General features: G+C 43.5%; 1 protein-coding gene and 1 long non-coding RNA gene across 8 annotated transcripts in view; one reads left to right on the top strand and one right to left on the bottom strand.

The window, feature by feature from the left end:
• The window catches only part of LOC147821249 (anthrax toxin receptor-like), a 43,698-nt gene that overhangs the window by 13,788 nt on the left and 2,361 nt on the right, over positions 1–27,549 (bottom strand). The window contains exons 2-12 of one of the 7 annotated variants that reach the window (XM_087201107.1): positions 13,915–13,963; positions 13,720–13,842; positions 11,639–11,813; positions 6,448–6,519; positions 5,205–5,276; positions 2,905–2,986; positions 2,772–2,805; positions 1,988–2,067; positions 1,844–1,912; positions 1,622–1,702; positions 1,472–1,532 (exon numbers count right to left, since the gene is read on the bottom strand). In XM_087201107.1, coding sequence (XP_087057233.1) covers positions 1,472–1,532; positions 1,622–1,702; positions 1,844–1,912; positions 1,988–2,067; positions 2,772–2,805; positions 2,905–2,986; positions 5,205–5,276; positions 6,448–6,519; positions 11,639–11,813; positions 13,720–13,842; positions 13,915–13,963 — 898 coding nt within the window. Of the gene's footprint in view, positions 1–1,471; positions 1,533–1,621; positions 1,703–1,843; positions 1,913–1,987; positions 2,068–2,771; positions 2,806–2,904; positions 2,987–5,204; positions 5,277–6,447; positions 6,520–11,638; positions 12,202–13,719; positions 14,014–27,549 lie in introns of those variants that run through there. The other 6 variants (XM_087201106.1, XM_087201108.1, XM_087201110.1 and 3 more) reach the window with 6 other exon arrangements.
• LOC147821250 (uncharacterized) lies at positions 12,287–16,095 on the top strand. Its single transcript, XR_015447366.1, has 2 exons — positions 12,287–13,399; positions 13,643–16,095. It is a non-coding gene; the product is annotated as an uncharacterized LOC147821250 (long non-coding RNA).

Genomic DNA, 27,549 nt, shown 5'->3' with positions numbered 1-27,549 from the left:
CACCTGGGGTTTCCCTGGCTGCCCAGATGTCAGAGCCTGTGTGTCACGGACACATCAGGAATGTGCAGAGGCCTGGTGGACTGCACAGCTGAGCTGCTTCACACCAGAAGCAGGAGAGACCTCAGGCTAGGGTCCCTGACCCAGCTCCACCCAGCACTGCAGCCCTTACTCTGCCCAGCATCAGAGGGGCTTGGGTGCAGAGCCGAGGTCCAGGGTGGAGAGGTCAGGACCAGGTGCCATCCTCAGCTCCTACCCACCCTGATGCTATGCCATCACACTCTCTGTCCCCCAATGTCCCCACAGTGCTATTTCTATCCATCGAAAGCCACACTGCAGCCCAGGTGTTTGGCACCTTATCCCTCCCCTGGGCCACGGGTGGCAGAGTTCAGAAGTGAGCACAGTTCTGTCTTCCCACAGCCTGCAGCCATGGTGCCTCCCACAAGGGACACGGAAGCCAGGACCCAGCACCTGTCAGCCTGACCCTCTCTGTCTCCTCCACCTAGGTGTTAGAAGCCAACCACATGGGGACCATGGAAACACATACAGAGCCCATGACAGAGAGGTGGCCTCCCCACTGGACCATTTAGGAATGTCCTCAGAGCACCAAAGCAGGGACTTGGGCTGGCCTGGGGCCATCCTTGGCACTTCCAGCCCTGGGGACAGGTGCTGCTATTTTCCCACACGGGTGGGGTGGAACAAATGGCTTTTCCTGTGGATGTTGGGTCAGGCATGGAGGTTTCCTCTCTGCCTCCCACAGTGCTGTATGCTGAACTGGAGCAACACTTTTGCTTCGTCCCAGGAGGTCACTGCCTTTTGTCTGTCCCCATTTGAAGATGTGGAAACTGTTTATATTTCTAGTGCTAGATCTGCTCACCCCTTCCAGGCTGAACCCTGGCTGCCATGTCTGTTTTGGCCTGTTTAAAAGTTCCTCTATTCCACTGACCATGTTTCCTTCAGCATTTTTAGCATACATTTTTTCTGTCTTCATTATTTTGCTCTTTGTTGTGACATAAGTAAGCACTAATTGTACATATACACACACCAACCCCACAGCATCCCCACCACCGCACAATGACATAGGCACCCAGTGTAGAATCACATTGCTACACAATCAGCCACACACACACACACACACACACACACACAGAGCTCCATAAACTCCACACATGCTCCATGCATGCACAAGTATACACAAATACTTAGCAATATATGCTAAGCATATACTATATACTTAGCATGTACTGCACACTCAATCAAAACACATTCACGTAGTCACCACACAAAATTGTCACCCACCACACATGCAGGACACACAGTACAATACATAGGCATGCATCATGCTCCTCCTTGTACTGCACATGACCCAAACACAACACACAACACACCGTCACCAAGGCTGTACCCGTCACACGCACACCACAAGACAACCTGGCACACCTCCCTGCCTGGAGTGACCGCAGTGATCTCCTACCTCCTGCACACACAGTGTCTTCTTCCAAGGATGAAATGCCAGCACACGTCTTGGAGGCCAGCTGGGACAGAAGGAAGGAAGCAGCAAGAGGGTGAGCATCCGGCACCAGTCAGTCGCAGCCCACTCACCGGTCACACACAAGCCACTCACCGCTTCTACAACTTCCTGCAACCCTTTGAACCCAAGCTTCACCTCCAACACGCCTTCCTCCTTGTCTGAGAGTCCCAGTAACTGCAGAGAGAGAAGCTGGCTTGGCCCCCAGGCAGGGGCTCAGGAAGCACCAGGGCCCCTGACCCAGGACACAGCATCTTGCCCTTGGCCCTTGGGAACAAAGGAGAGTCAGAGGGCCCCAGGTCATCTCAGCAGAGTTACCTGATCTTTGTCAACTTCACCCACACCCACAGTGTAAATGGATGCTCCCATCCTCCGAGCCTTGTCAACCTAAGAGAAAGGAAGGATGAAGCTGAAAGGGCCAAAATACACAAAATGGAACAAACTGCAGACAGGCAGACTCACTTCCACCTTTGCCTCCTGGTACAGGGTTTCGTTCATCGTTCTGATCATCACAGAGATGATCGTGCTGGGAACCCGGACACCTGCAGGACACAAAGGAGGGACCCGCTGAACATGGTACAGGAGCAACCAGCAGAGGCCCAGGGTACTGTAAGCCATCAGGGCCCAGCACTGCCCAAGGCAGTTGGGTCAGGTGCTCCCCTACACCTCAGGCTCCTGTCACAGGAAGCAGCAGCCCCTCCTGCAGAGCAGCCCAGAGAGGGGTGGAACTGGTGCCTGCTTCCAGCACAGCCTGCAGGCTTCTGCTTGGGACAGCAGCCCAGCTGCTCAGGACTCCCAGGCAGGGTCCTGGACAGGGGACCCCATTCTTCCCCAGTGCTGTCCCCTCCACTCCCACACAGAGCTGCCAACCCACAGTGCAGCTGTTTGCATGGTGGGAGATGCAGGTCCAGGAGCAAGTGGGCCTTGGAGGAAAGGGATGGAAAGGGGAAGGAAGGTCTGGCCCTGGGGACAGAGTGGGCGCCTCATGCTGGTCCTCAGGCAGCTTGGGATCTGGGCTTTCTCCTTTTGCACACAGGGCCCCGTGAAAGTCCAGCAGCTCAGAGTGACCAAGCTCCCTACGTGGACCCACGGGACCTCCTGTCCTGTGAGAACCCTGCTGGGGTGGGCGCTCTGCCCACTGCACAGGGCTGGGATGGGACAGGGGAGCAATGGGCTCTTCACACAGAGCTCTCTGGAGGGTGGCTGGCTCCGTGCAGCCACCCCCAGTGGGAAGGCAGGGGCTCACCTCCAGAGTTGGCTCTTTCAATTTGTAAATTTGCCTGCAAGGAAATTAAGATTCGTTGGAGAGAGGAGTGAGATGATGCAGAACAGTAGGAACTGAGAGGAAGCACTGACCCTTATGGTTTTGCCATCCCCACCTTTTGAAATGCTTTCTCCAGGTTCTCAAAACCTGCAGGGATACTGTACTTCAGTCTGTCCAGACCCCTCTGAATTTCTTCTCTGAAAAAAAGATGGAAAAGAAGATGACATGAGGAAAGTTGACCCCAAGCTGTTCCTACAGCCTTGTCCGCTGACCCTGTAGAAGGGGGATGTGAGCAATTTGCCCTTTCACCCAGCTCTGTGCTGGGTTATTGCCAGGTTTGTGCCCTTTTCTGTCCCCATCCTGCTGAGACCTCTGGCAGGCGGGGTGGCCGAGAGGAGGTCCCACATCAATGCCTGGCTTTCGGGCTCCCCACCCTCAGGGACTTCCAGGTGGGGTGGGACCCAGGGATATGCAGCTTGAGTCCAGGGCTCCAGGGGGACCCACATGCCTAATGCTGACCAGAAGCCCAGGACAACCTGCCTGAGGCCTGCTCTCCAGCAGGGAAGGCTGAGTCACACAGATCACCAGCTCAGCCTGCCCTGCGCTGCTCCCACTGCACAGACCCGATCTGCCCCTTCTTAGCCACCAAAGGAAGGAGCCAGGCTGCTTCATGAGCAGCGAGGCCTGAGGACCTCACACTCCTGACCCTGAAAGCCTGAGGTGGAGACACACGGCCACAGGCTGCTGAGGTTGCTGAGCTCTACGCCCAGGCTGCTGGCCCCAGGCTGTCAGGAGCTGTGAGGGAGACAGAGTTGACTGGGGCAGGCAGCACTGGCTCCAGGGGCAGCACTGGGATAGGAAGAGAGGCTGGGCTCAGGCTGATTGGCTGTGACAGGGCTGAGCCCGCACAGCAAGGCCACCTAGAGTGAAGACCCTGAGGGCGGCTTCCTCCTGGGGCAGAGACACTGCTGTGGGCCAAGCTCTGAGGGCCCTCGACCCTTCCCTGCCTGAGCTTCCCTAGGAGGAGATACAGCCAGCCCTGCCCAGGGGAGGCCCAGCCAGGTCCTGCCCAAGCCAGCCCTGCTCTGTGCCCAACCACTGCCCCTCTGAGCTCCTCCACCCCTCATGCCCACGGAGGTCTCCCCCAACCCCCAGCACAACATACACCAGCGTATACCACACCTCTCCTTTGCCCACTGAGCCAGCCCCTCCCTGTTTCTCCTGGCAGCTATACCCAGCCACACCATGTGCATGGGGCCTGGAGGCCCCACCCTTCCACCCTGGGGTCTGGCCTGTCCTGCTTCATTCTGCCCCTGGCTTCTCTCTAGACCCTCCCCATACCAGCTCCCCTACATTTCCAGGCAGCCCTCCTCCTTTCCTCTGAGCTCCTCCTCTCTGAAGGGGTCCTTGGCATTGTATGCAAGGTGACCCTTCACTCCCAGACCCCAGACCGTCAGCTCCTCCCCAGCACCCCTACTTGGATTTTCCTGGCCTCTGGGCACAGGTGGGACACCTCCCCCCCCCCCCGTGCTTGTTCCTTAGGCCTCATCGTGGCACCCAGACCAACCAGGACTCCACAGCCCCCGGGGCATGCCCTGTCTTGGACCCACCTGAGGACCCCACTGTCCTGCTCAATGTTCCCAGCTCCTCCCCTGGTCCCTGCCACACTGGCCCAGGGCAGACTGTGACCTGTCTTAGGAGGCTCCAGTCTGTCCACGGTACCTGTGGGACCCACAGACCTGCTCTACCAGGCTTCTTGTATGCTGAGGTTGTCACAGACAGCCCCTTCTGGGCCTGCCTATAGACTCTCGGGGACAGGAAGCCAGTCTGAGGTCAACGGTAGCACGGAAGTGACCCCACCTAGCCCACCCTGTGCCCCAGAGAGCGCCTTCTGGCCATCTCAGTGAAGCAGTCTGCCCCTGTGCTCTGAAAACCAGGCTTGCACTGGGATTTGAGTCAGCAGCTATGTTATGGCCTGTACCTAGATGTTCCCCCAAAGCCTCATAGCTCACAGTGGGGACTGTGAAGAGGTGGCTGGATCATGGGTGTGTGACACTGGGATTAAGTATGTCTGGTACTGGATTACCCACTGATGGGTTTAGCAGAATTCTGGAGGTGGCTGAATGGATTTGCTGAAGACAGAAGCCCCACCCTGTGTGTGAGCGGCACCAACCACTAGGCTCATACCCTGGATGTAATCAAAAGGGAACAGGAGGCTGCTGCTTCACCGCTTCCAGTCTGCCATAGACTGTTTCTCCCCTGTGATGCCCCTTTGCTACGTGACCCTGCCTTGGAACCAGCCAACTAGTGACTGAAACTTCCATAAACCATGAGCTAAAATAAACTTCTGTTCCTTTTAATTTTGAGTGTTGAGTATTTTGTCTCAGCAAAGCAGAAGTAACCAAGACAACCTACCTGTCAGAGGTGAGCGGCAAGATGATGTTGCCACTACAGGAGTAGGTGATGAAGGACATGCGCAGGTTTGGGCTGGGAGGAAGCAGGGCCGTGAGAAGTCACATATGCACAACATGCTGCCACCCAGGCATCAGGGAGAGGTTGGGCCAAATGACTCCCTCCCAACCCCTTTGCTTTCACTTTGGGGCACACCTCGAGATGCTGAGGAATTGAACAAATACAGGACGATTCTGAAGCCTACGGCAATGAATGGTCCCAAGGAGGGGAGAGCATCAGGATGGCTCCAGGCCCCACCCCGGTGCTCCAACACCCACCAAACACACACATGTATATGAACTAAACAGGGAAGATGACATCCACACTCCTCATGGGGCCTCCCCCCACCTGGCCTGTCTTCTACAGTCACCTCCTTTCTATCCTAACCCCATCCCTCTTTCCCTCCATTTCCTCCTCCCTCCTTCCAGCTCAGGAAATCCCACTCCCTCACAATGCCTCCCCTTCCTGCCACTGACCAATTGCCCTTGGCTCAGGACCTCTGACCCTCGGCAAAGTGGCTGCAGCCTTCCTGGCTGAGCTGACCACTGCTCCTGCTCTTCTTCCTGGCTCTGTTCACCCACAGTTGCCAGGTTTTTTCCTGGAGCACTATATCACTCCCCTGCCTGTGAATCTTCCATGGCTCCTTGTGACACAGAGGAAGAATTCAAGGCCCTCCTTGGCCTGGAACGATAAATCCTTGTGACATTGGCCCCAAGCAACTTGTGAGGATTTGTCTCCAGCCCTCCCCTGAGTTACCCACACTCCTCAGCCTAAACAGACCACCCACTAGAGGGCACCCTGAGGGTTACTGTGACCCTGACTTTTCTCCAGCCTTCAAGGTCAAGTTCACTTCCCACCTCCTCCGGGAAGCTGCCCAGGACCACTTCCCTCTAGGAATCCTTGTTTTCCCCTCTAACCTTCCTGGCACACTCTCTGTCCCTTTCCTTTGGCCCTGAGCACCCTGTGTCCAGGTGTCAGCTACTGAGTTGCTGTCCTGACTTCCTTCCCAGCCTGGGGGTCTGGAGGGCAGACGGTGTCCCTGCAGGTGCCCAGGTTCCCAGGCAGGGCAGGCACACAGCTGAGACCCAGAGGACCAGGGCACCCTGTCCCCTTTCCTGCCTGGTCATGCTGGGCTCTGTGTCCCCACCCAAGGGACCCCACCAAGTCTAATGGATATTCAGGTAGCCTGCAGCATGGAGAAGCGTACTCTGGTAAACTTGCCACCATATTCTCCATAAACCGGTGAATGTGACTCCAGAAGTCACCCACAAAGATGGACCTGAAGACAAAAAGACACCAGTCAGAGAATGAGGTACCCCTTCAGGAGGAAACATCCTCTGCCTTCTCCCTTCTCACAGGATCCTTAATAAGGCACTCCCCCTCCCAACACCATCAACCGCAGTGGGTCATCCTGGAGGTGACTGTCATCAGGGCCGCCAGTGGGCAGAAGCGAGCCACCCAGACCATCTACTGAGACTGAGGGGTCTCCCAGCACAGTGGATGCTTGGCTGCTGTCCAGTGTGTCTGATCACAGTAGGTGAAGGTGGCGTGGACAACAAATGCAGGAAGGAAACTTGACTGGATAGGGTCCTGGGCACCCCTGCTTTGTGGGCTCTCTGGGTCCCCACTCGCCCACTGTGCTGCCTTCCCAGGTTCCTATGGGTGAGGACGTTGGCACCACAGAAGCCTTGGAGAGCCATCACCAGGTCCAGAGCTGACCGGGCATGGCCTGTGGTTTCCCTGCTGGGCTCCTGGGTTCCAGGTGTCAGACCTGCCCTTGGAGTGAGGAACCTTTTGCAGGCTGTGTCTGCTCTGCACCTCTCCTCGCCACACCCCAGATTCCTCTCCCTCCTCACATTTCCCAGCACCATGGATGCAGAGAGAGATGTTTCCTATGGGAACCTGGGTCTTGGCAAGGGTGACCAGTACCATAGACTGTGACACCCCAGCTTTGTCACCAGCTTGCAGTCCCAGCCACTGTGGGCCCTGGACGCCGTTTCCAGTAAGCACTCTATGGGAGGGGGACAGCCCAGCCACTGCTGCTCTGGCATCAGCACTGTGGCCCAGCAGGTACGGCTGCAGGCTCTTCCCATCCCAATTTCTGTATCCTGCTCCCCTCTTTTCCACTCTGTCCCTGGACAGAGAGTGAAGAGCAGGAGGTTGTTTGAGCTGCATGAGCTTCTATCCTGTGGGAATCAGTCACATCTGCTCTACATTCCTGGAAATGGTCTCTAGAGTTCCACAGCTCTGCAGATATGAGCATCATGAGGCAGAAGAGAATTGTGCCCAGTGTGGAGGGACACATGACACTCAGGGCTGAGCTCCCACCCCAATACTTCTGACCACAGTGGGGTATCCAGGAGGTGACTGTCATCAGGGCCACCAATGGGAAGAGGGTGGCCAACCAGACCATCTGCTGTGATTGAGGGGCTTCCTAGCATAAGGGACATTGGTGGCCACCTAATGTGGCTAGTCACACTAGGTGAGGGCTATGGGGACCTGAAGTGGAAGAAGAGGACATGGTTGGAAAGGTCCCTGAGCACCTCTGATTCATGGGCTCTCTGGGTCCACACTGGCCTTAGTGTGACCTTCCCAGCTCCCTGTGGGTGGGTGGAAACCTTGCCACCATGGCCATCAGAAGCCTTTGAGAACCATCAGATGTGGCCTGTGGTTCCCTGCTGGACTCCTGGGTTCCAAGTGTCAGATCTGCCCTTGGCATGGGGGAGCCAGCCTTGCTTTGTCACTAGCTGTAGTCCAGCCCCTGCAGGCCCAAGGGGCCTTTTCCAGCAGCCACTGCCAGATGGGCTTATGACAAGAAATATCAGACTTACAGATAACTTCCATCAGTAGTGCGGTCTAAGAGCCAACTGTTTACAATTGATATTCCAGTCACTTAAGAGCAGGGTCTGGATGTGGCTCTTTCCCCAACCTGCTTTTCCATTCTAATGCTCCTGTTTTGATCATACATGCTTTCATTTCTTAGAAAATTTGTTTATTCTTGTCTGGAGGCTGCCAAACACCAGGTGATCAAGCATATGGAAACAATGACAAATGTGCCAGACTCCTTTTACTAAGATCCACTAGATCAACCTTGTGAAAGGAATTCATAACTGCTAAACTGCAACATGACTTCTATCCAAGGCCCATTAGATTAGCTAGAATCTAATTCTAGATTAAGGGACACTAAGCCCCTTCTCCCTAACCACAGTTAGTGATAGTTCTTCAGAGGGAGAAATAGTATAGACAGCTAAGTTAGGTAGAAATATTATAGGCAATCAGACAGGGCTAGTCAAGGGAGTCAATGCAGAAGATGAGAACACATAGGAAGTGTGGCTACAGGTACATCTGAAGAAGATTAAAGTCACAATGGACAGATTTGCATACTTCCCTAAGGGATAAACAGAAGTTTGATATTATTGCTACCACCCTTTTGAGATTTCCTATATAAAGAAGCCATTATCTCATTAGGGGTGGGCCATCCTTTCCCACTCACTAAGACTAAGACTAATACTAAGACTACTAAGACTAAGACTGAAACTAAAGCAAGACTGAGACTATAGATTATAGGTTAATGATGTCATCTGTATGCCCTTGCTATTATTGGATCAATACTAGCCAAACAGCTATACTTATAATCATATTGGTTGATTATAGCTTTGACCCAGGCTGTACCCACTTCATGATTTTGCTCTATAAAACTTTCTCAGTGGAGTGGGCTCATTAACAACCCATTCAGGATCTTTCCTGTCTCTCACAAGCTATTCCTATTCCTCATTCCTATTCCCCATTCCTATTCTCCAGTAAATTTTCTTACTCTTAAAAAAAAAAGAATAAATTCAAATCATGAACTTACATCATTGCAAAATTTAATTTTTAGGATAAGACAACCAAAGCACAGGCAACAATAGAAAATAATTTTAAAACTGGACTTCATCTAGAATGGTAGAGAATGTTTATAAATCATCTATCTGATAAAGGATTAGTATCCAGATGCAATTAAAAAATTGGCAAAGGATGTGAATATATAATGCATATCATACCGTCACAAAAGCAGCTTATAAGTAACAGCAACAACAGAAAACCTCATAGCATGGGCTGGAGACCAGGAAGGCTCCAGTTGGAAGAACCAAGTTCAGCCTCTACTGTGTGTCATGGACATGCTGCCTAACCTCTTCAAGCCCATTCCACCCTGACCCAGAGCTGGCCCCATCTCAGGGGCAGTGGGGATGCTAACACCTACTGTGCACACACTCGACCCACAGCTCAGGTTAGCCTGAAGTCCAAGGCCCAGGCTGCAGGAAGGAAGGACCAGAGCCTGGGGACATGTAAGCCCAGAGCAGAAAGTATTCCTGGGGAATACACTGAAAAGCAGAGCAAAGCAAGACAGCAAAACATCAGGCTTTGTCAAAGACACTGGAGTCTGGAGACATTTGGTGGCAGTGTGGAAACTGGTGCTCGGCACATCCAGAGCTCGCTTCAGAGCAGAGAGCCTAGGTAGCAGGGGTTGAAGATGGTGGACAAACTGATCCCCTTGCACACCATCTGCACACCAAAGGTGCAGATGAGGCAAACAGCGTTAGCCAGTGCTGACAGTCCTGGTACTTGACGTGCCCGTCGCTGGGGGCCTGGAGACCGAGAAATAACAGGTCCCTGCTGCCCAGGAGGCCTGGAAGAGATTGACCTTGCCCTTCAGTGGGCGGAGGTTTTCTCAATCTACAGCTCTCTCTGAGCTCTGAGTACCCAACACCTAGCCAGTGAGATAGAACCAAGGAAACGCCTGCCGACAAAACTCAGAGCCACACCCCCACCTTCCCTCAGCTGTGTTTACTGAGGTCCAAACACAGAGCCTTCTGGGTCACCCCCAAACAGGTGTCCAGTGAGCTAGCAGGGTCCTCACCAGAAGCAGGGAGGTCTGGGAGGCTCAGAACACTGACCTCTTAGACAAGGGCAGCCTGGGCAGGCTAATGTTGCCAGGGATGGGAATCAGCACCCACTGCCAAGTGTAGAAGGTCATGAGCCCAGGAGTCATGAGTCAGGGCTCAGAGCAGTAACCAGGCCCACCTGTCCCTACCCTGTACCCTACCCAGCAAGCCCTTCACCTCTGACCTGCCAGATAAGCCATGGCTAGCTGCTTGAGAGTGGTTTGTGTGCCTGGCACATTGCTTGACACACAGAAAGCGTCCAATTAATGCTATTCCACATCCCCACTGGTCCCAGCAGCCCTGCTCATCCATCCCAGGGCTGGGTTGGACCCTGGAGCCTCAGAGCAGGGCCTAGGGAAGCAAGCACAGACATGCAACAGGGTGGTGGCCAAGAAGGGCCTTGAGGTCATGCCCACTCTCCAGCAGGACTGGCCTGACCAGGCTGTCAGCGCCCTGGGCGCCCATCCTCCCCAACTCTGATGCCCAAAGGCAGCCACCACCCACGCTGTGCTAAGGATCTGAGGGCACCACCTGCCCAGGGCATCTCAGAGTCCCTGGGCTGGAAGTGAGGAGGGACTTCTCCGATGGTGGGCAGGGGGCTCCTAGGTGGCTGTTTTGGCTCAGGAGCTGGGACTGGGGCCTGTGTTCCCCACCCTCAGTGCCCACAGAGAAGGAGATGAGAGGGCCACACCTGTGACTGTGGAAAGAGCCCAGCCCAGGAAGCCCGGGTCTTGTCACCACCAGCATCCTCCAGGCACTTTAGCCCCCTAGGAGCTCACCCTGCAACAGGACATCACAGGGAGACCCCCGGGCTACTGTGCATCCAGAGGGAGAGGGCTGAGGGAGGAGGGCTGGGGACCAGGGAGGGCGTCCCCCTGCTGAGGGCTGCACAGGCTCTCATTGGGTCCCAGCCCCAGCCAGCAGGAGGGCTGGGATGGAACCCGGCCACCTCTCTAAGACCAAGACACACCTGCCTCCCTCTCTGACAGCCAGCAGGAGCCCCAGGGACAGCACAGCTTCCCCAGGGCCAAATGAGCCCCTGGCTGCCCTGAAAGTGGAGGGACTGTGCCAGGTCTGCAGGGTGGGAGGAAGAGCAAGGCTTAGAGGAGAGGCCACTGGGCAGGGATGCAGCTGAGTTCCCCCCAGAGGCCATAGATGGTCTCTCCCAAAGATCCCTGATGGGGCTTCTCCCAGGGCTGGGAGGTGGCTCCTGGGGCCCAGTGACTGAGAGCCCTGCAGGACCCAGGGCTGGGCCATGTTGCTGCAGGGCCAGAGCCACCCAGAGCCCACCCCTGTGGTGACACCTCCACTTGAGGAGATAAGGAAGTCACTGAGGCCTGTGCTGGGGGCTGAGCACTGGAGGCCCTGCCAGTCCTCTTACAGACATGGGGTTTCCCCGAGGCCCCATCCTGCCTGCAGTGACTGGGACTGCTTCTTCCTGGAGTTGGGTGGAGGCAGGATCTGAGGACCACTCACTTGTTCAGGATGAAGTAGATGTCGGAGACGCCTGGGCATGGCGGCTGATCTGCAGTCCTCTTATGCCAGCTGTGCACTGAGACCTGGGGTTGGAAACTTCTGGAGCCCAGGCCAAGTCCCTGGACATTTCTCGAGCTGGCAACTACATCCGGGGGGCTCCCTGTGCTAAACAGGGCTGAAAGTAGCAGCAGCAGAAGCAGGAGGGAGAGCACAGAACTAGGGCCATGACTCCCCATTTTCTTGGCTGTCTCTGTGACCTCTTTGCTCCTGAACCCTGCCCCAGGGCCTCCTGGTTGACGACCTCCCCTGTGCCCAGGGACCTTGGCTGGCCCCTGGAGCCCTGTCACCAATGCCCAATGTGCCCACACAAGTTCCCTCTCGGAGCAAAGACTGGGAACACTGCTGCCCCAGGTGTCCTGCTGCCAGCTGTGCCCAAGGCCCTTTCCTCCTCCTCTAGGCAAAACTGGGATTATGATGGACAGAATGGTTGTCATGGTGACTTTGTGAGCTACAGCTCCGCCCAGGGACCTGCATGTGGTCATGATGCTGACCATGATCCTGCTGCTGTCAACAAGCAGGTCCCTGGGCAGAGCTGCGGGTCACAAAGTCACCATGTCAACCATTCCGTCCATCATAACCACAGGGTATTCTGCCCTGGGGTGGGGGGAGGGCCTTGGGGACAGTCCGTGGCTGGACACTGAGGGAAGCAGTGTCCCCAGTCACTGTGCTCTGAGAGGGAACTGGTGTGGGCACACTGCGCATTGGTGACAGGGCTCCAGGGACCTTGGTCCCTGGGCACAGAGGAGGTGGCCACGCAGGAGGCCCGAGGTGGCTGGTGTTCGGCCTCCCTGGGCTCTGGACAGGGTCCCATGAGCAAGGAGGTCACAGAGACGGGCAACAAAATGGGGAGGCACAGCCCCTGTGTGCCCTGCTCTGTGCTCTTCCTCCTGCTCCTACTGCTGCTACCTGTGTGGCTTTCCACAGCCCAGAGCTTCCAGGACCCTGGCTCAGGCTGGGGAGCTTCTCTCTCCTATTACCCGAACCCTGCCCATTTCCACAACTATGGAGACCCAGAGGCCAGGCAGAGTGGGAACCAAGATGAGGACGTTCTGGAGTACTGTGATTGTTGGGAGCAATGCTACATAATTCTAGGGATAAATCATTTGGTTAGCCTAGTTCTCTTGCCTACAGCCCAGCTACAGAATAACTCGTTTGGCCTCCGGTCTCAACTGAGACTTCAGTGATCCAGTGATGCTGTGATTCTCCAGGACAAGAAACATCCTGGGAGAACAAACATTGCTCAGTTCCTCATTGTTCTTGGACTGATTAATATCTTGTTTGCAGGAGATGTACTGAACTCTCTGCAAGCCTTCCGTTACACCTTGTTTATCCCAATGTGAACTACTGAACTCTCTGCAAGTCATTTGTTACATTTGCTTCACCCGATGTACTGAACTCTCTGCAAGTCATTTGTTACATTTGTTTCTCCCGATGTATGTACTGAACTCTCTGCAAGTCATTTGTTACATTTGTTTCTCCCGATGTATGTACTGAACTCTCTGCAAGTCATTTGTTACATTTGTTTCTCCCGATGTACTGAATAAAAGGCGTGGTAAGCTGGGGGTTTTGCCTTGCCGCCCAGAGCAGCACTGATCAGACCCAAAGCTCAGCTTCTTCTCAGTCTCATTAGTCTACCTTTCCTGTAATTCGCCGTGTGCTGCCCTGGCTCGCAGGAGACTAGGACTTACTGCAGAGGTTCTGGTAAAGTCCCCTTCCCCTGTTCCCTACAATTATTCATTCTAATCATTGGTACATTTTAGGTATACAATATAATGACATTCATCATTGGAAATTTGCACCTTTACATAGTCTCTCTTGGTTCTTGTTTTTCACCTTTGCCCAGCCCTCCCTTCAACCCCTCCAGCCCTCCCTATTTACAAAGATTTTGTTCCTATTTTTCCATTTTCTCATATTAATCCCATTCCCTTCTATCCTTTCCCTTAGCCCTCCCACTTCCTTCCAATTTGGGACGACAGCTCAGAAGCCCCTACCTCTGGGCCAGGAACAGTGGGACTCAGTACCTTGGTCTGGTGGTCTGGTGTCCTCTGCACCTTGGTAATGTGGAATCAGGTGGCTGCCTGTCTGCAGTGGGGTGATCCGGTGTTTTCCGCGTGACTCAGGACTTCGGTAGGGTGTGCACGGACCTGCCTGTCTGCAGCGGGCTGATTCGGCGTGTGTTCCGCGCGACTGGGGACCTCGGCAGGGTGTGGGCAGACCTGCCTGTCTGCAGCAGGGTGATTCGGCGTCTTCTGCGTGACTCAGGACCTCGGTAGGGCGTGCACAGCAATGTCATATTTTCTTTATCTATTCATCTGCTGATGGACGTATAAGGCACTTGCACAATTTAGCTATTATGAGTTGTGCAACAATGAATACAAGTTTGCATGTATAGTCACTGTAATATATTATCTTTAATTCTTTTGGAAGAGACCTACATACATTGTTGCATGGACCATTGGTTTCCATCCTTTGATTTTTAGGCTATGAATGTCTTTTTGGATTAAATGTGTATCTTCTATTGAGCATATGATTAGGTTTTGTTTTTTGATCCATTATGCCAATTTGTGTATTTTGATTGGGGAATTGTTTTCCTTCACATGGAGACTCCTTTTCCCTTCTGTGTAACTACTCATTCTGCTTTGTGTATTAATTCTATTAGAGTTTTTGACATTTTGTGCTTTATTGTCTCTTTCTAGAAAATCTTTGAGAAGTTTTTTTAATATTGGTTTCATGGTCATCAATTTCTTAATGTGCTCTTTGTCATGGAAATAATGGTCTCTGTCAATTTTGAAAGATAGTTTTACAAGATGTATCAGTTTGGGTTGGAAGTTTTCTTTTAGGGCTTGAAACATTTCACTGGAAACTCTCCTGGCAATTATAGTTTGTGTTAAGGAGTCTGCTGTCTCCAATGAGTTTACCTTTATAAGCGATTTGGTGCTTTTTTTTTAACAGCTTTTAAGCGTCTGCCCTTATGTTAGCCTTCTGAGATACTGAGTATGATGTGTCATGAAGAGGATTATTTCTGCTCCTGGCTATTTGGGATTCTATATGACTCTCTTTTCTCACATTTGAAGTGTTCTGCCATTATTTCTGTGAGCAGATTTTTAAAATCCCATTTGTGGCTGGACTTCTGGAGTTTTGTCTATGATGTGACATGGAGGAGTGTTTTCCTCATCATTACTATTTGTGTATCTCCATGATATACTTATTTGGGTTTTAAATTCTTTAACAATATTTAGAATTTCTTTGCTGTTATTTCAGTAAATAAATTTTATATGTCATTTGTGCTGTGACATAATATAGTTTTTACATTTTTTCTTTTCTTTTTAAATTTTTGACAGGTAATAGTTTTATATATTTATAGGGTAAACTTTGACATTTTAATAAATGTACTCTGTATAATCATCAAATGGAGGTCATTAGTGTATTAATCAATTTAATCATTTATTATTTTTCTGTTGAGAGAACATTCAAAATCACTTCTTTTTGCTATTTGGATTATGAAATGCATTATTATTAGGTCTAAGTTGGTCAATAGGGAGTTTATAGGGCAAGGTGGCAGAGGGCAGAGAAAGAGGGAGAGAGAGGTTTGTTTTAAAAAAAGAGTAAAAAGTTTTTACTTAAAATAATTATAGAACTAGACATTACTGTTAATTTGGTGTACTGTTTAGTTAGACAAAACTGATAATCACAGATCTTATAAAATATATATGCTTTATACTGAAAGAAATGTAAAATCCAATAACAGCATCAAATTTAATTGCTAATAGCAATAAGAGGATACTTGCGGTTTTTTGCTTTTCAACTTATTCATATTCATATTTTTACCACATTATGATAGATTAATAAGTTACTTATATGGCTACTGAAATAAACAAAACCTTTTGAGATATTCATACACATAATTCATTTAAGGAATTCAGACATAATAGCAAAATACAGATTTTTACAATTTAGGGATAAGTGTATTGGATTAGAAAGTGCATCTGAATTTGAGTTTTACCCATTTTATGTTCCAGTAGGTTCAATGTTTCTGTTTCAATGTTTAGATCTTTGATCTCTTTTGATTTTAGTTTGGTACATGTGAGCCATATGCATTGACTTCCAATCCTCTGCAGATATCCAGTTTTCCCAGCACCATTTGTTAAATAGGCTATCTTTCCTCCAATGTATCATTTTGGCCCCTCTATCTAAGATCAAACAGCTAATGTGCCAAGGGATATTTCTGCACCATGTATTCGGTTTCATTGATCCAGGTGTCTGTTTTTGTTCCAGTACCATGCCGTTATTCTGTTGCTTTGTAGTACAGCTTGAGGTCAGGTAATGTAATGGCTCTCACTTTGCTCTTGTTGCCCATGATTGCTTTTGCTATTCTAGGCCTTCTGGTTTCAAACAAATTTTAGGATTGTTTTCGCTAGGTCTGAGAAATATGTTGTTGCCATTTTGATTGGGATTGCATTGAATCTCTGTAAAAGTTTTTGGATTATGGCCATTTTGACAATATTGATTCTGCCTATCCAGTAGCAGAAGACATTTTTACATTTTCTGATATCCTCTTCAATCTCCCTAGTCAGAGTATGGTAGTTTTCTTTGCAGAGGTGTTAACACTTCTTTGTTCAGGTTAATACCTAGGTATTTCATTTGTCTTGACACTACCATGAGTGGTATTGTTTTCATAATTTCTTTCTCATTTAATTAATTATTGGTGTACACAAATGCTATTGATTTTTGAATTTTGATTTTGATCCTGCTACACTGTTTAAGTTAGTTATTAATTCTAAGCGTTTTCTTTGTTGGAGTTCTTCAGGTCTTTTATAGAGAGTATCATGTCATCTGTAAATAATAATAATTTGAGCTCTGCTTTTTCTATGTATATATCCCTTTTATTTCTTCTGTTGCCTATCATACTATAGTGATACATTCATATGAATTTTCATAGCACAATTTCTTTTTCTTTTTTTTTCTTTTTTTTTTTTTTTTTTTTGGTACTAGGGTTCGAACTCGGAACCTTGTGCTTGGGAGGCAGGCACCAGAACCACTGAGCTAAATCCCCCGCCCCATAGCACAATTTATAAGAGCTAAATCCTGGAAGGAGTTTGTATACTTATCAACAGAAGACTGGATAAAGAAAATGTGGGGATATATCTTGGCTATAAAGAAGGACAAATCTTAAATAGTTGTAGGAAAATGGACAAATCTTAAATAGTTGTAGGAAAATGGATGTAATCAGAAAATATAATGTAGAGTGAAATAAATCAGATGTGCAAGCTTAAATACCATGTAGTGTCTCTCGTTTGAGTAAAACAAAGTACAAAAGAGCACAATAAATGTTGGCTAGAAGGAGACAAAGGGATAGATCTCTTGCAGATGAGAAGGGGTCTAAGAGAACTCGGGGAAGAGGGAAAAGTGAAATAAGTAGAATACATATATGCTTAACAACCTAAGAACCTCGAGGAACCTAACAACCTGAATGAAAATAAAATAAGGAAAAGGTGTGAGGAAAGCAGGTGAAAAAAAAAGAAACAAGCGGTAAAGCTGTATTATGTTCCCGTACCCACTCCCTGAGATGACTGTAAACTACCTGCACTAAAAACACATACTAATAAAAAATATTTGGGTTTTTCTCTAAGTGTGGTAGAAAAAAATAAAAGAGAGGGAGAGTATTTGGGGGGAATTAATGGTGAGTCGTTTACTGTAATAAATTTTCTTAATATAAAAAATGTATTTGTGTGAATTTACAGTTCATAAATGTTATATGAATGTTTGATGATTCATTTAGTTCTCACATTTAAAAACTAACAAGTACATTATAATTCAGAGGAAATTTAATATATTAGGCATAAATATAAAAATTTCTATTTCCAAGTCAAAAGAATTAAATCTCAAATTTTACTGTGAAGGAAAACTAACTTACTTATCTACAATGAAACTGAAGCTCTGAAAAATAGTATGTGTATACTAGAAAGATTAAAATTGACTTTCATTGTACCAAATCTCCTATACCCTTTAGAATTTTGAAATAACTTACGAAAAATTATTGTTCATTCAATAGTTACACTATGTATAATTAGTTTCTGAGGGATTATTTATGAAAATTGTATTATGGATATAACCAAAGCCTTCACTTCTTGATGTTCCTGGATAAACTCATGCAATGTTTCTATCAAGGAAAGTTAAAGAAAAAGTAAATTTAGTCCAAAATTGCCTTTCATTTATGATATGAGAATAGTTTTCCACTGAATCCAAAGGAAGAGTCCCCAAAGTTAGTCATTAGATACAATCATTAAATTTAGAACAAATAGAGTTATAGTCATTGAATCTCGGTTCCATATTGGCATATGCAGAGCACCCTGGCCCTCCACACAGACATATAAATCTAGAAAATTCTACTGATAACTTCAAAATCTGGAGGGAGCCCACCTATGTAGCAGTCACAGCCTTTTTACTCTTAGTGTAGTGAGTTGGCTCAAGCTGCATGGCCTTTCTGTATTGTGATTTCTCATTTATGAGTAAACAAAACTTCAGAAGGTCATTGTAAAGATTAAACTATTTAGGTTTGAAACAAGCTTAAAATTGTAGTCAGCAGGTAGTAAGTTTTCAATAAACATTGCTATTACTTTTAATGATCTGTTAAATGCCTTAGTAGTACTTTTCTCTCTTAATCTTCTATACCCAAAAGTGCCTAAGATTTCAAACTAAAATTTCTCTGATAGCAGTGAAAGAATTTTTACTGTTCAAAACAAAAGAAAAAAAGTCTTTAAATAGGTGCTATAGTGAGGCAAAGTTATTTGTCCTGATGGCTTTGAAATTCTTTTTAGTGATGGAACTATATGGGCCTTGACCTGTGAATTAAAGTGTAAAGTCAGCTTCTTTATTCAGTCTTTTGTCTGAATGACATGAGAAGATTAATGAGGTAGAGGAATGAATAAAACTAATTTTCTTTCTATATATTTACCTAGAGACAAAACCAATGCACGTCTCCACTTAATAACAAAAAGTTTTAAGTGAATAATCACACATGTGTTTGAAAAGGGATTGCATCGCAGCCTTTACCCAGTTGTCAGTCAATTTTTGGTATATTGATTTTTGCATTTGAAATTTTTGAAGCTTATCTTTGATGTTCAATATATAATGTAACTTGTTTCATTTACTTTGGAAAGAATAAATAACTGCCTTTTCTCCCAGTATGATTACTGTTTAAGAAAAGGCCATAAAGGAGGGAAAGGAGTTTAAAGTTCACTGAACCTAGAAAACAAAATAGCCCAAAACATTACTGATAAAAAAATTTCATTGTTATAGAATTAAGAAATGAACTAAATTTCCCCAAAACTCTTTTTTCCCTCCTATTAGTGTATCTCTGACTTTTAACATGCTGCCACATGATTTTTTTCCTGCAGACAAAGGCAAATGAGCTTCACTGTGCAAGAAACCAGAGGGTCCACTCCATGGAATAGTGTAAAATGTGAAAGTGTGGGACAATAGTCATGTAATCTTGTCTTAGCCATATTAATCCATTATAAATAGACACATTAACATTAATTCTGTTTATAGCCTAATGAATATTAAACCTCACTACAGAGTAGAAAGGAACTTCTGCATAATGCATGTAAAATACAATATTGTAAGATTATGAAGATTGCTGATCTTGATTCACAATTCTGGAGAATGATTTAGATCCGGATTGTATTAATGTCTGAAATATATTGTCTGTTCTTATTTTCCTAGGTTTAAAATCACTAGAAGATTCTACTGATGTTGTTGTTAGTCAGATAATTTAACAATACTTAATTAGCATAGAATTCATAGACCTCACTGTGGCAAATTTTAGTAGATACCAAGGATATTGCAGAAATAATTAGGCGTGTTCCACTTCAGGAAGTTTACTTCCTAATGAGTTATTGCAAGAAATGATGTTGGAAACTAATTGGGGTGAAATAGTCTTCAGTATTTGCAAATTTCTTACAGGTTTCTTAGTCATGGATATGATTAATGCTTAAGACATATATGACTTGGAATTAAATATTATGATGAAATTTTATTCAAAATAAAATTTTGGTTTTCCTGAGAAAATTTTTCTAAGATTTTGAAAAGAAAAATAATAGATATTTTTGAGACCACAGGAAAAAAACTGTGCAAGAAATTCATGAACTAAGAAAACAGAAGACAGATTATAAATATAACAGGAGATCTTAACAGTGTACAAAGCAAAAAGAATCTATAAAAGATGCTGGTTGGAAGACAAAAAGAAAGAATGGGAAAACTGTTAGGGAAGGAAGGCAAAGACAGGGAAGAATTTTCAAGCTTTGCTTTGGGATCAGGCTATGTGCAGCAAAAGATAGATGAATGGTATTGGATACAGTAGAGGTAGAGGTAGGATGACCACAGACAGCACCTGGGATTTGACAAAGAAGTGCCAGAGATTTAAGTAGCAGATGATATTACATTTTGATTAAATGAGAACTGATTATGAATGGTGAAAATGGAAGGTGAATGTATGGTATTTCAGTGTGAAGGCAGGTTACTTTCCACTTTAATATACAAGAAATTTTGAAAAATGCAGGCAGAAGAACTTAGAAAATTTTAATATACAGAAAAAATTAGCTAACAATATGAAATCCAAAAAGAACAAGAGAGGTAAATAATCCAGTGATGTATATGAAAAACTACAGAGCATCTGAGGAGAAGAACATTTATTCATTACCTATTTTTTTAAGCACTTGTGAATACTTACATTCAATTTTATTTAAAAGAGTTCACCTTATTATTCTCTATGGTAATCAAATGTTACTCCTACATGGTTTTTACAATAAATGTCTGATTTAGTAAGAATTGATATCAAGAAGTATGTTTTTTTATCTCAGATTTCTACCAATTCCTCTCCTCTCATCCATTACCACTCTTTTGTCAGTAAACAAATGTTTACCAAACACCTATTATATGTCAGACACTATTCTTGAAACAGTAAACTAAAAGGACAAGAAGACAAAAAGAATCCCTGTTCTCAATAATCTTATATTACAGATATGTCCTATAAAAGTAAATGTATGAAAACATAAAATAATACTGTGTTCTGGCTTTGAGAAGAGTCATGAAGAGGATAAATAAGTAACGTGGCTGACAACAGCTGTAGAACCATGTTAGGTAAGGTAGTCTGACAGTATTTTTCTTTAGAAGACATGTGATTGAAACTGTGAATATAAGATATGAAACCATAGAATTCTGTAACGAGCATTCCTACAAAAATGAACCACCTAGTGTGAATTATATGAGAACTAAAAGATGCTTGTAATATTTAAGAAATAGTAAAACAAATCAGAGTAATAGAATATAAAGTGTGTTTTGAGGGAGTTTCATTTGGATGAATAGAACGTGGTAAAATAGTAGCTGGGAGGACTGATTGGACTAAAGATATGTTTTGAAGTTAAAGAAGAGGGGACATAGAGACCTCCCAGATGATACTGAGTTTTAGCCATGCAGCTACAGAAGGTGATCATATTTAGTGAGTTAAAAAGGATTTAGATATATGACATTTTGACACGTTTTCTATAAAGATCATTAGTAATATTTTAGAGAATAACTTTTAGTGATAGAAACAAAGATGAGAAGGTGGAGACAAAAAACTTTTGACTACTGAAGGAGTCAAAAACAGAGTGACAGGGGAGGGAAAATAAGAGCCAAAGAATATACCTTTATGACAAATATGTATATATACATACATATTTGTTACCGATATGTATATGTATACTGAAATATATATTTGCACATCAAACTCCACAGTTTCATAAAAGACAGCAAAGAGTGTTTCTTCGGGCAAAATGGGGAGTAAACCTTTCAAATGATACAGATGAGACAGTCACAAAAATGAATGTAGATTGACTGTTGACTTAAGCATCAGAATGGCCACCAAAGACTCTTTTCATTAGAATATGTAGGAAAAAGTCCCCTTAAAATTGGCTTAGGACAGAAAAGAGAAAGCAAAATGCAAATATAATATTTTAGCAAATCTTTTTTGAAAGATTTGAAATAGATACAGTTTGGCAGAATTAACTACCACGTAAGTGGTTGTGTTCAGTGTTTTGGAAAGTATATGAGTTTTTAAATGTGAAGCTGAATAGAGGCACTGTTTATGATAGAAGTGAGCATTTAAATTGGTTCTTAAATATTAATGATAACAAACCTGTATAAGCACTTAATATGTATTAGAACTACTGTGAGAAAGTTTCTCTTATCAGTATTGTTTACTGTTTACCCTTTTGCTGAGGAGGAAACTAATACAGAGAAATTTAGGTGGTCAAGTTTGTATGGAAAAATTGAGAGTAAAAAGTTTAGAATCTGAGAAATAATCATACAAACAAGGAGAGAAAAAGAGAGCATCAGGGTGAGACAGAGAGAGAGGGAGAGGGAGAGGGAGGGGGGGAGAGAGAGAGAGCGAGCGAGAGAGAGAGAGAGTTCATCGTACCCAGGGGCTGAGAAAGCCAGAAAGAAAAGATGAGAATAGGTGCTGAGAAAGTTAACCTGTGGCCGAGGGCCTTGGCATTCAAACATCATAATTTGAGCCTTATGAAAGTTGAGGGTAGATGTTCAAAGCAAGATAAAGCATTTTAGAATTATTAGTAATGACACCGTAACACTCAGTGCATCACCAACAGAAGCAGAGGTACAAAGGGGTCTAGTTTAAAAGAGGATGCAAGAATTAAGAGCAGTGTTCCAGTTGAAGTTTACAAAAAACTTTTGGTTTAGTTTTTACTTTGAATGTCCTTGGTGAGATTTGACCTGAATTCATGAAGTTTCCAGTGGATGGTTAATGTAGACTGGAGGGGAAATATGAAGTGGAGATATAAATGATGTAAGAAAGAAAGCTCCAAAGTTTAATGGGGTCTAAGAAAAGTGAAGTATTGTGTGAAGGATGAGATAAGTTTTCACAGAAAAACTGCCAGTTAAAGTGGGTTTTAAAAAATGGATGGGGATTTAATTACTAGTGATTAGGAGGGCATACGGTATATTGTAGATAGAAAAAGTATCCTAATACCGCATAAAGCTATTTATTCTTTCTTTCATTCCTGCAAGATATATTTATTAACTCATTATGTTAACAGCATTTTAAAAGTATCATAAACTAAAGCATGAGAAGGAATGATTGCACTAACAACACAATTTATTAGCATTACATGAAAGTCAGTTCTTGATAGCAGCTATCCAAATGATTATTTCAGGTTTAAGATCATTTATTAGAAAAGTTGATACAATAAAATACGCAGTTTATTTTACTTTGAATAGTACAGACCACCGTATATATGACATATATTTTTGAAATATATGCTATAAATTCATTGAATTTTAAAATGTGTATACATTTTAATTTAAAGGTATTCAGTTCTCTGAAAAAGTATTTATGTCATACCTGCACTATGTTTCTATATTGTAAATATATAATTTACTCTGGAGCATAGTTTAAAATGCTATGATTGAACAATGCACTCACATAATCGATTTATAAAATGCATCCCCTTTTATAAGGCTCTAGACTTACTGCAGCCTCCCTAGAATATTTGAAATTGATTAATTTCAGTGTGGTTTAATAACAAGTTTAATTTTTTTAAACACTAGATGGTTTAATAATCTACAAATCAGACTCACTGTATTACTGATTTATTTTGGTTTCACTTTACTTAACAAAGTATTTTAAGCACTTATTCTATGTAGTCACGAATTTGATGACTAGTATTGTCCTATCTTATACTTAGGGTTACATATTACATGCTCTAATTTTACTTTATTGATGGGATAATTTATCGTGATCAAACTTTTTTTAGTAGGTGGAAGAATGTAGCTTCTTGATGATTTCAGGTAAAATATTGGGACTTAGATTAAAATACTTGAAACTGATTTTATGTTTATTTAAAAACATAAGTCTTGTGGCCAACTGGTTTTACACTTCTTCAGTGTCTTCATTCAAGGCTACTTGATTTCAAACTGTTGAATGATATCCACTATTTATGGATTCAAGATTTTCAAAATAGGAGTAGTTCAATTTTTGTTTATTCCTATAATTTTAGCCGCTGGACATCAGCCATTATCAGCCAGGCCCCAACTGCACACGCTGTTAATGATAACATAATCTCTCTTTCATTGCTATGTGCCTCGATACTTGACATGCTATTTTTATCACACTTACTATCCTCACCAAAGGATCTTTCTTGTTATCAAACCTGCTACATTCTGAGTTCTGTATTTGCCTCCTACCTGGGATAACATATACTTTTGATCACTGTTATTCCACTGTGTCTGTGGGATGCTTTCACTTTTCTTTGTATAATTCTTAAAATATAGATCAGACCATTGTCTCCCATGTTGCAAATAATATTTCAAATTACTAGGAGTATATTCACATCTCACAAGTATTCATTGCTAGTGATTATTATAATAAATCATGTGTATTTATGTCACCCCACATAAACTATGCATTGTATCATTAGCATCTCTTTAGAGCTGAAAACAAAGATGCAGGTGTAGAGGTATTTAGGCTTTAATTAAGTCCATTTAAACTATTTTCAGAAAAAGAAAAATGTACTTTCAAATTTAGCATTGGCACTTATTTCTATAGAAAAAAAGAAACTCCATCAGACTTAAAAATAATTAAAGTTAGACGTGTGTGGAGCTATGGCTACCAATATTCTTTTATGAAAAATAAATTTCTAAGGTTAACTCTTCAAGGGAGAAATTACAGTGATGAAACTTTGACATTGTTCTAGGGTTCTTCACACAGTCAGAACCAATAAGAAATGATATAGATTTACTATAAAGGATATACTTATGGATATAGACATACAAATGGGGACTTATTAATTGAATTGGCTCACAGAGTTATGCAGCACGTGATTTCTCGGAGTAGTCCAGTAGTTTGAAACTCAGCAGTGTTGGTAGCATGGCTAAGTCTAAGTTAAAAAGAATCAGGGTGAGGAAAGCAAGTGGTATAACTTTCTTTTCAGAGCTGGGGGGCTGCTGTTGTAAGTTGTGGAAACCCGAAGGCAGAGATTCTGGAGAGATGGTGGCAAGGGGAAAGAGAGGAATGATGTTCCAGGTCCAGGAGACAGAGTGCATTTACCTTTCCTCTGCTCCTCTGTTCTGTCTGGACTCTTCGCTGATTGATAATATCTGCTCACATTGAGGATGACCCTTCTCTGCTCAGACCAGCTCACTGGCCAGTCTCCCCTGGGAATAAACCTCACAGGCATAGCCAACATAAAGCTTTCCCACTTTCAAAGTGTCCTTTACCTTAGTCAAACTGGTACTTAAATTAATCATCACCATCCATATAAGAGAACAGTTTTGCAATCCAGTGCCTTCGTGGTACCTAAAATAAGTCTCAGTGGACATGTACTTGTGGTTTGAGGACTATCACTGTTGATATATATAATTCCATGTCTTGCATCCTGGTCCTATACTATGTTATATATAATACCATAGCATCATTTTAACTTTTGTTCTGTTATGAATAATGACATGAATAAGAAGTTCAATTAGTTGGAAATGAGATTCTCAGCTTGCCTGAGATGATAAGCTAGTGTTCTCTAGAGGGAAAGTATTTTCTAAACACTTGAAGATTTAAACCTATGTAAAGATTAAGAAGTAAACAAAATCCACAAAACTACATTAAAATGCCATCCCTACCCTGTACATGAGTCAAGGAGATTCGTTAACAGTCAGAAGTAAGTGTTAGAAACCTCCAGGTGTTAACTCTGTGCAGGTAACTGACTTCAGAGTTTGACTACAGCCAAATCACTTGTCTGCTAGGATAAAAACAACAGAATGCATGAGTCTTTAGACAAAAATAATGGAATCCAGAATCTTGAAAATGAGTTATTCACGATGTACGCTATACACTAAAATTATATTAGATATGAAGAAAAAGGAAAATTAGATTCATCATAAAAAGGCAGTAAAAAATGGGGTCCATAAAGATAAAGATGATGAATTAGCAGGTAGAAACTTGTTCTGTTCCAATAAAACTGTTTGAAATGGAATTTTTTTCATTTTTAAATTTTTTGTTAGTACATGCTTGCATTACATAATTATTATAATCCATGTCGGAAGTTGGAGTTAAAAATATTTAAATTCTCACACAAAATTATGGTCACTATGTGAGCAATGGTGTACAATTTTGAGAAAGAAAGAAATAGTATATTTTAAAAGTAAATGAAATAAAAATTGGCTGGCTGTTCTTAAAGGAAGAGTAAAACCAGAAGTGGAAAGGGTCCATCAGCTTAAAGGAATATATTTTAAAAATTAATATAAAGAATAAAAATAGTAGAGATTGAAACAAAAACTAGCCATCAGAGTTCTGTAAATAAATATCAAATACATGACATTGGAAACCCAGGAAGAACAAATTAAGTGGTATAAAACTTCCTATAGAAAAAACAAAAATTGCCAAATTTTGAGAAACATAGCTGTTCACCTCAAAATAATCCTCAAGGGAGATGTCTGTAAAGGAGAACAAATGTAGCAATAATTACCTTGCTAAAAGTCAGTTAGAAAAAGAAAGTTTAAAAGGAGCCAGAAAAAAAAAACTGACAAGGATATAATAATTGAAATTATGCCTGACTGATTAGCAGAATCTATGTGAGCCAAATGACAAAGAACAGATTTAATATCATAAAAGAGAAAACAGAACTGTGATACAAGATCTTTAGATTTAAGAAAATATTCTTATATATAAAGAAAACATTTTGGGGGTTAATATAAACAGTGAAACTCAATCACTAGCACACCTGTGCCTTATATTTTGAGAATAAGAGGATTTTTCTAGCATATGGATATATAAGGTATTATAACTAGAATTTATAAATTCATAGGATTTTATGAATTTATAAATTCATAAAGGGCACTGTAAATGATAAATATGATAAATAGTATTTTCTATTTATAGTGATAACTATTAATATTAATTTAATACAAGCAGAATGTTCATATTAATATAATATAAATATAATATAAAGAGAATTGTAATATTAATGTAATATAAATATAATATAAAGAGAATGATATTTGAAATTACATATATTTTTAAAAATCAGCATAGTTATTGAGTAGTAGTGGACAAAGTTTAATATCTAAAAAGTTATTAAGTTAAAATGAAATAGTAAAAAAATTGCCAAAAGCAAATAAAAGCAATAAAAGGAAGATCATACAACATAAAACAGAGGAAGAGTAGTGAAAAGGTGGACACAGTATTGACCCATAAAACATAGTGTATTGTATGTGAATTGTACAATTGTAGGAAAGAATTTTTTAAATGTAAGTAAAGTAAAAACTCCAATTGAAAAAAGGGATCCTTATACTGAATAAAAGCTAGGACTTAACTACATGCTACCATGTAGCAACAGAAAGATGCTATTATTTAATAATAACAGATGTATAGTTTGTGAAAAAGATAAGAATTATATAATATATGCTTAATAACTGACCTTAACATATGTGAATTCACAACTGAGAGAACTGGTAGAACCTCAAAATGTCAAGATATGAATGTCTCATAACTCTAAAATAAAGCACACTAAAGATATAAGCCACGTAAGTGCAGTCCATACCCCAAACTTGAGATTTAAAAGGAAGATATTGCTGAAATGATCATTGGCATTTGAATTCGATAATGTTATGTCAGTATTTTTAAATTTTGATCATTGTGTTATGTTTATATCCAAGAATGCTTCTATTCTTATGAAATGCAAGTTGGAGTATTCATTTGGAAAGGAGAATTTTATTTTCAACTTAGTTTGAAATATTTTAGAAAAATTCCATATAAACTAGTGAGGAAAACAATATAAATCTAGCAGTCTGTAAAGGTATAA

This window comes from Heterocephalus glaber, unplaced genomic scaffold (assembly GCF_053883595.1).
Source record: "Heterocephalus glaber isolate CG9 unplaced genomic scaffold, H.glaber_assembly_v1.0 deba00001755, whole genome shotgun sequence".
Lineage (NCBI taxonomy): Eukaryota > Metazoa > Chordata > Mammalia > Rodentia > Bathyergidae > Heterocephalus > Heterocephalus glaber.
The sequence above is the reverse complement of the archived record's forward strand: the minus strand, read 5'-3'. Positions and strand labels throughout refer to the sequence as shown.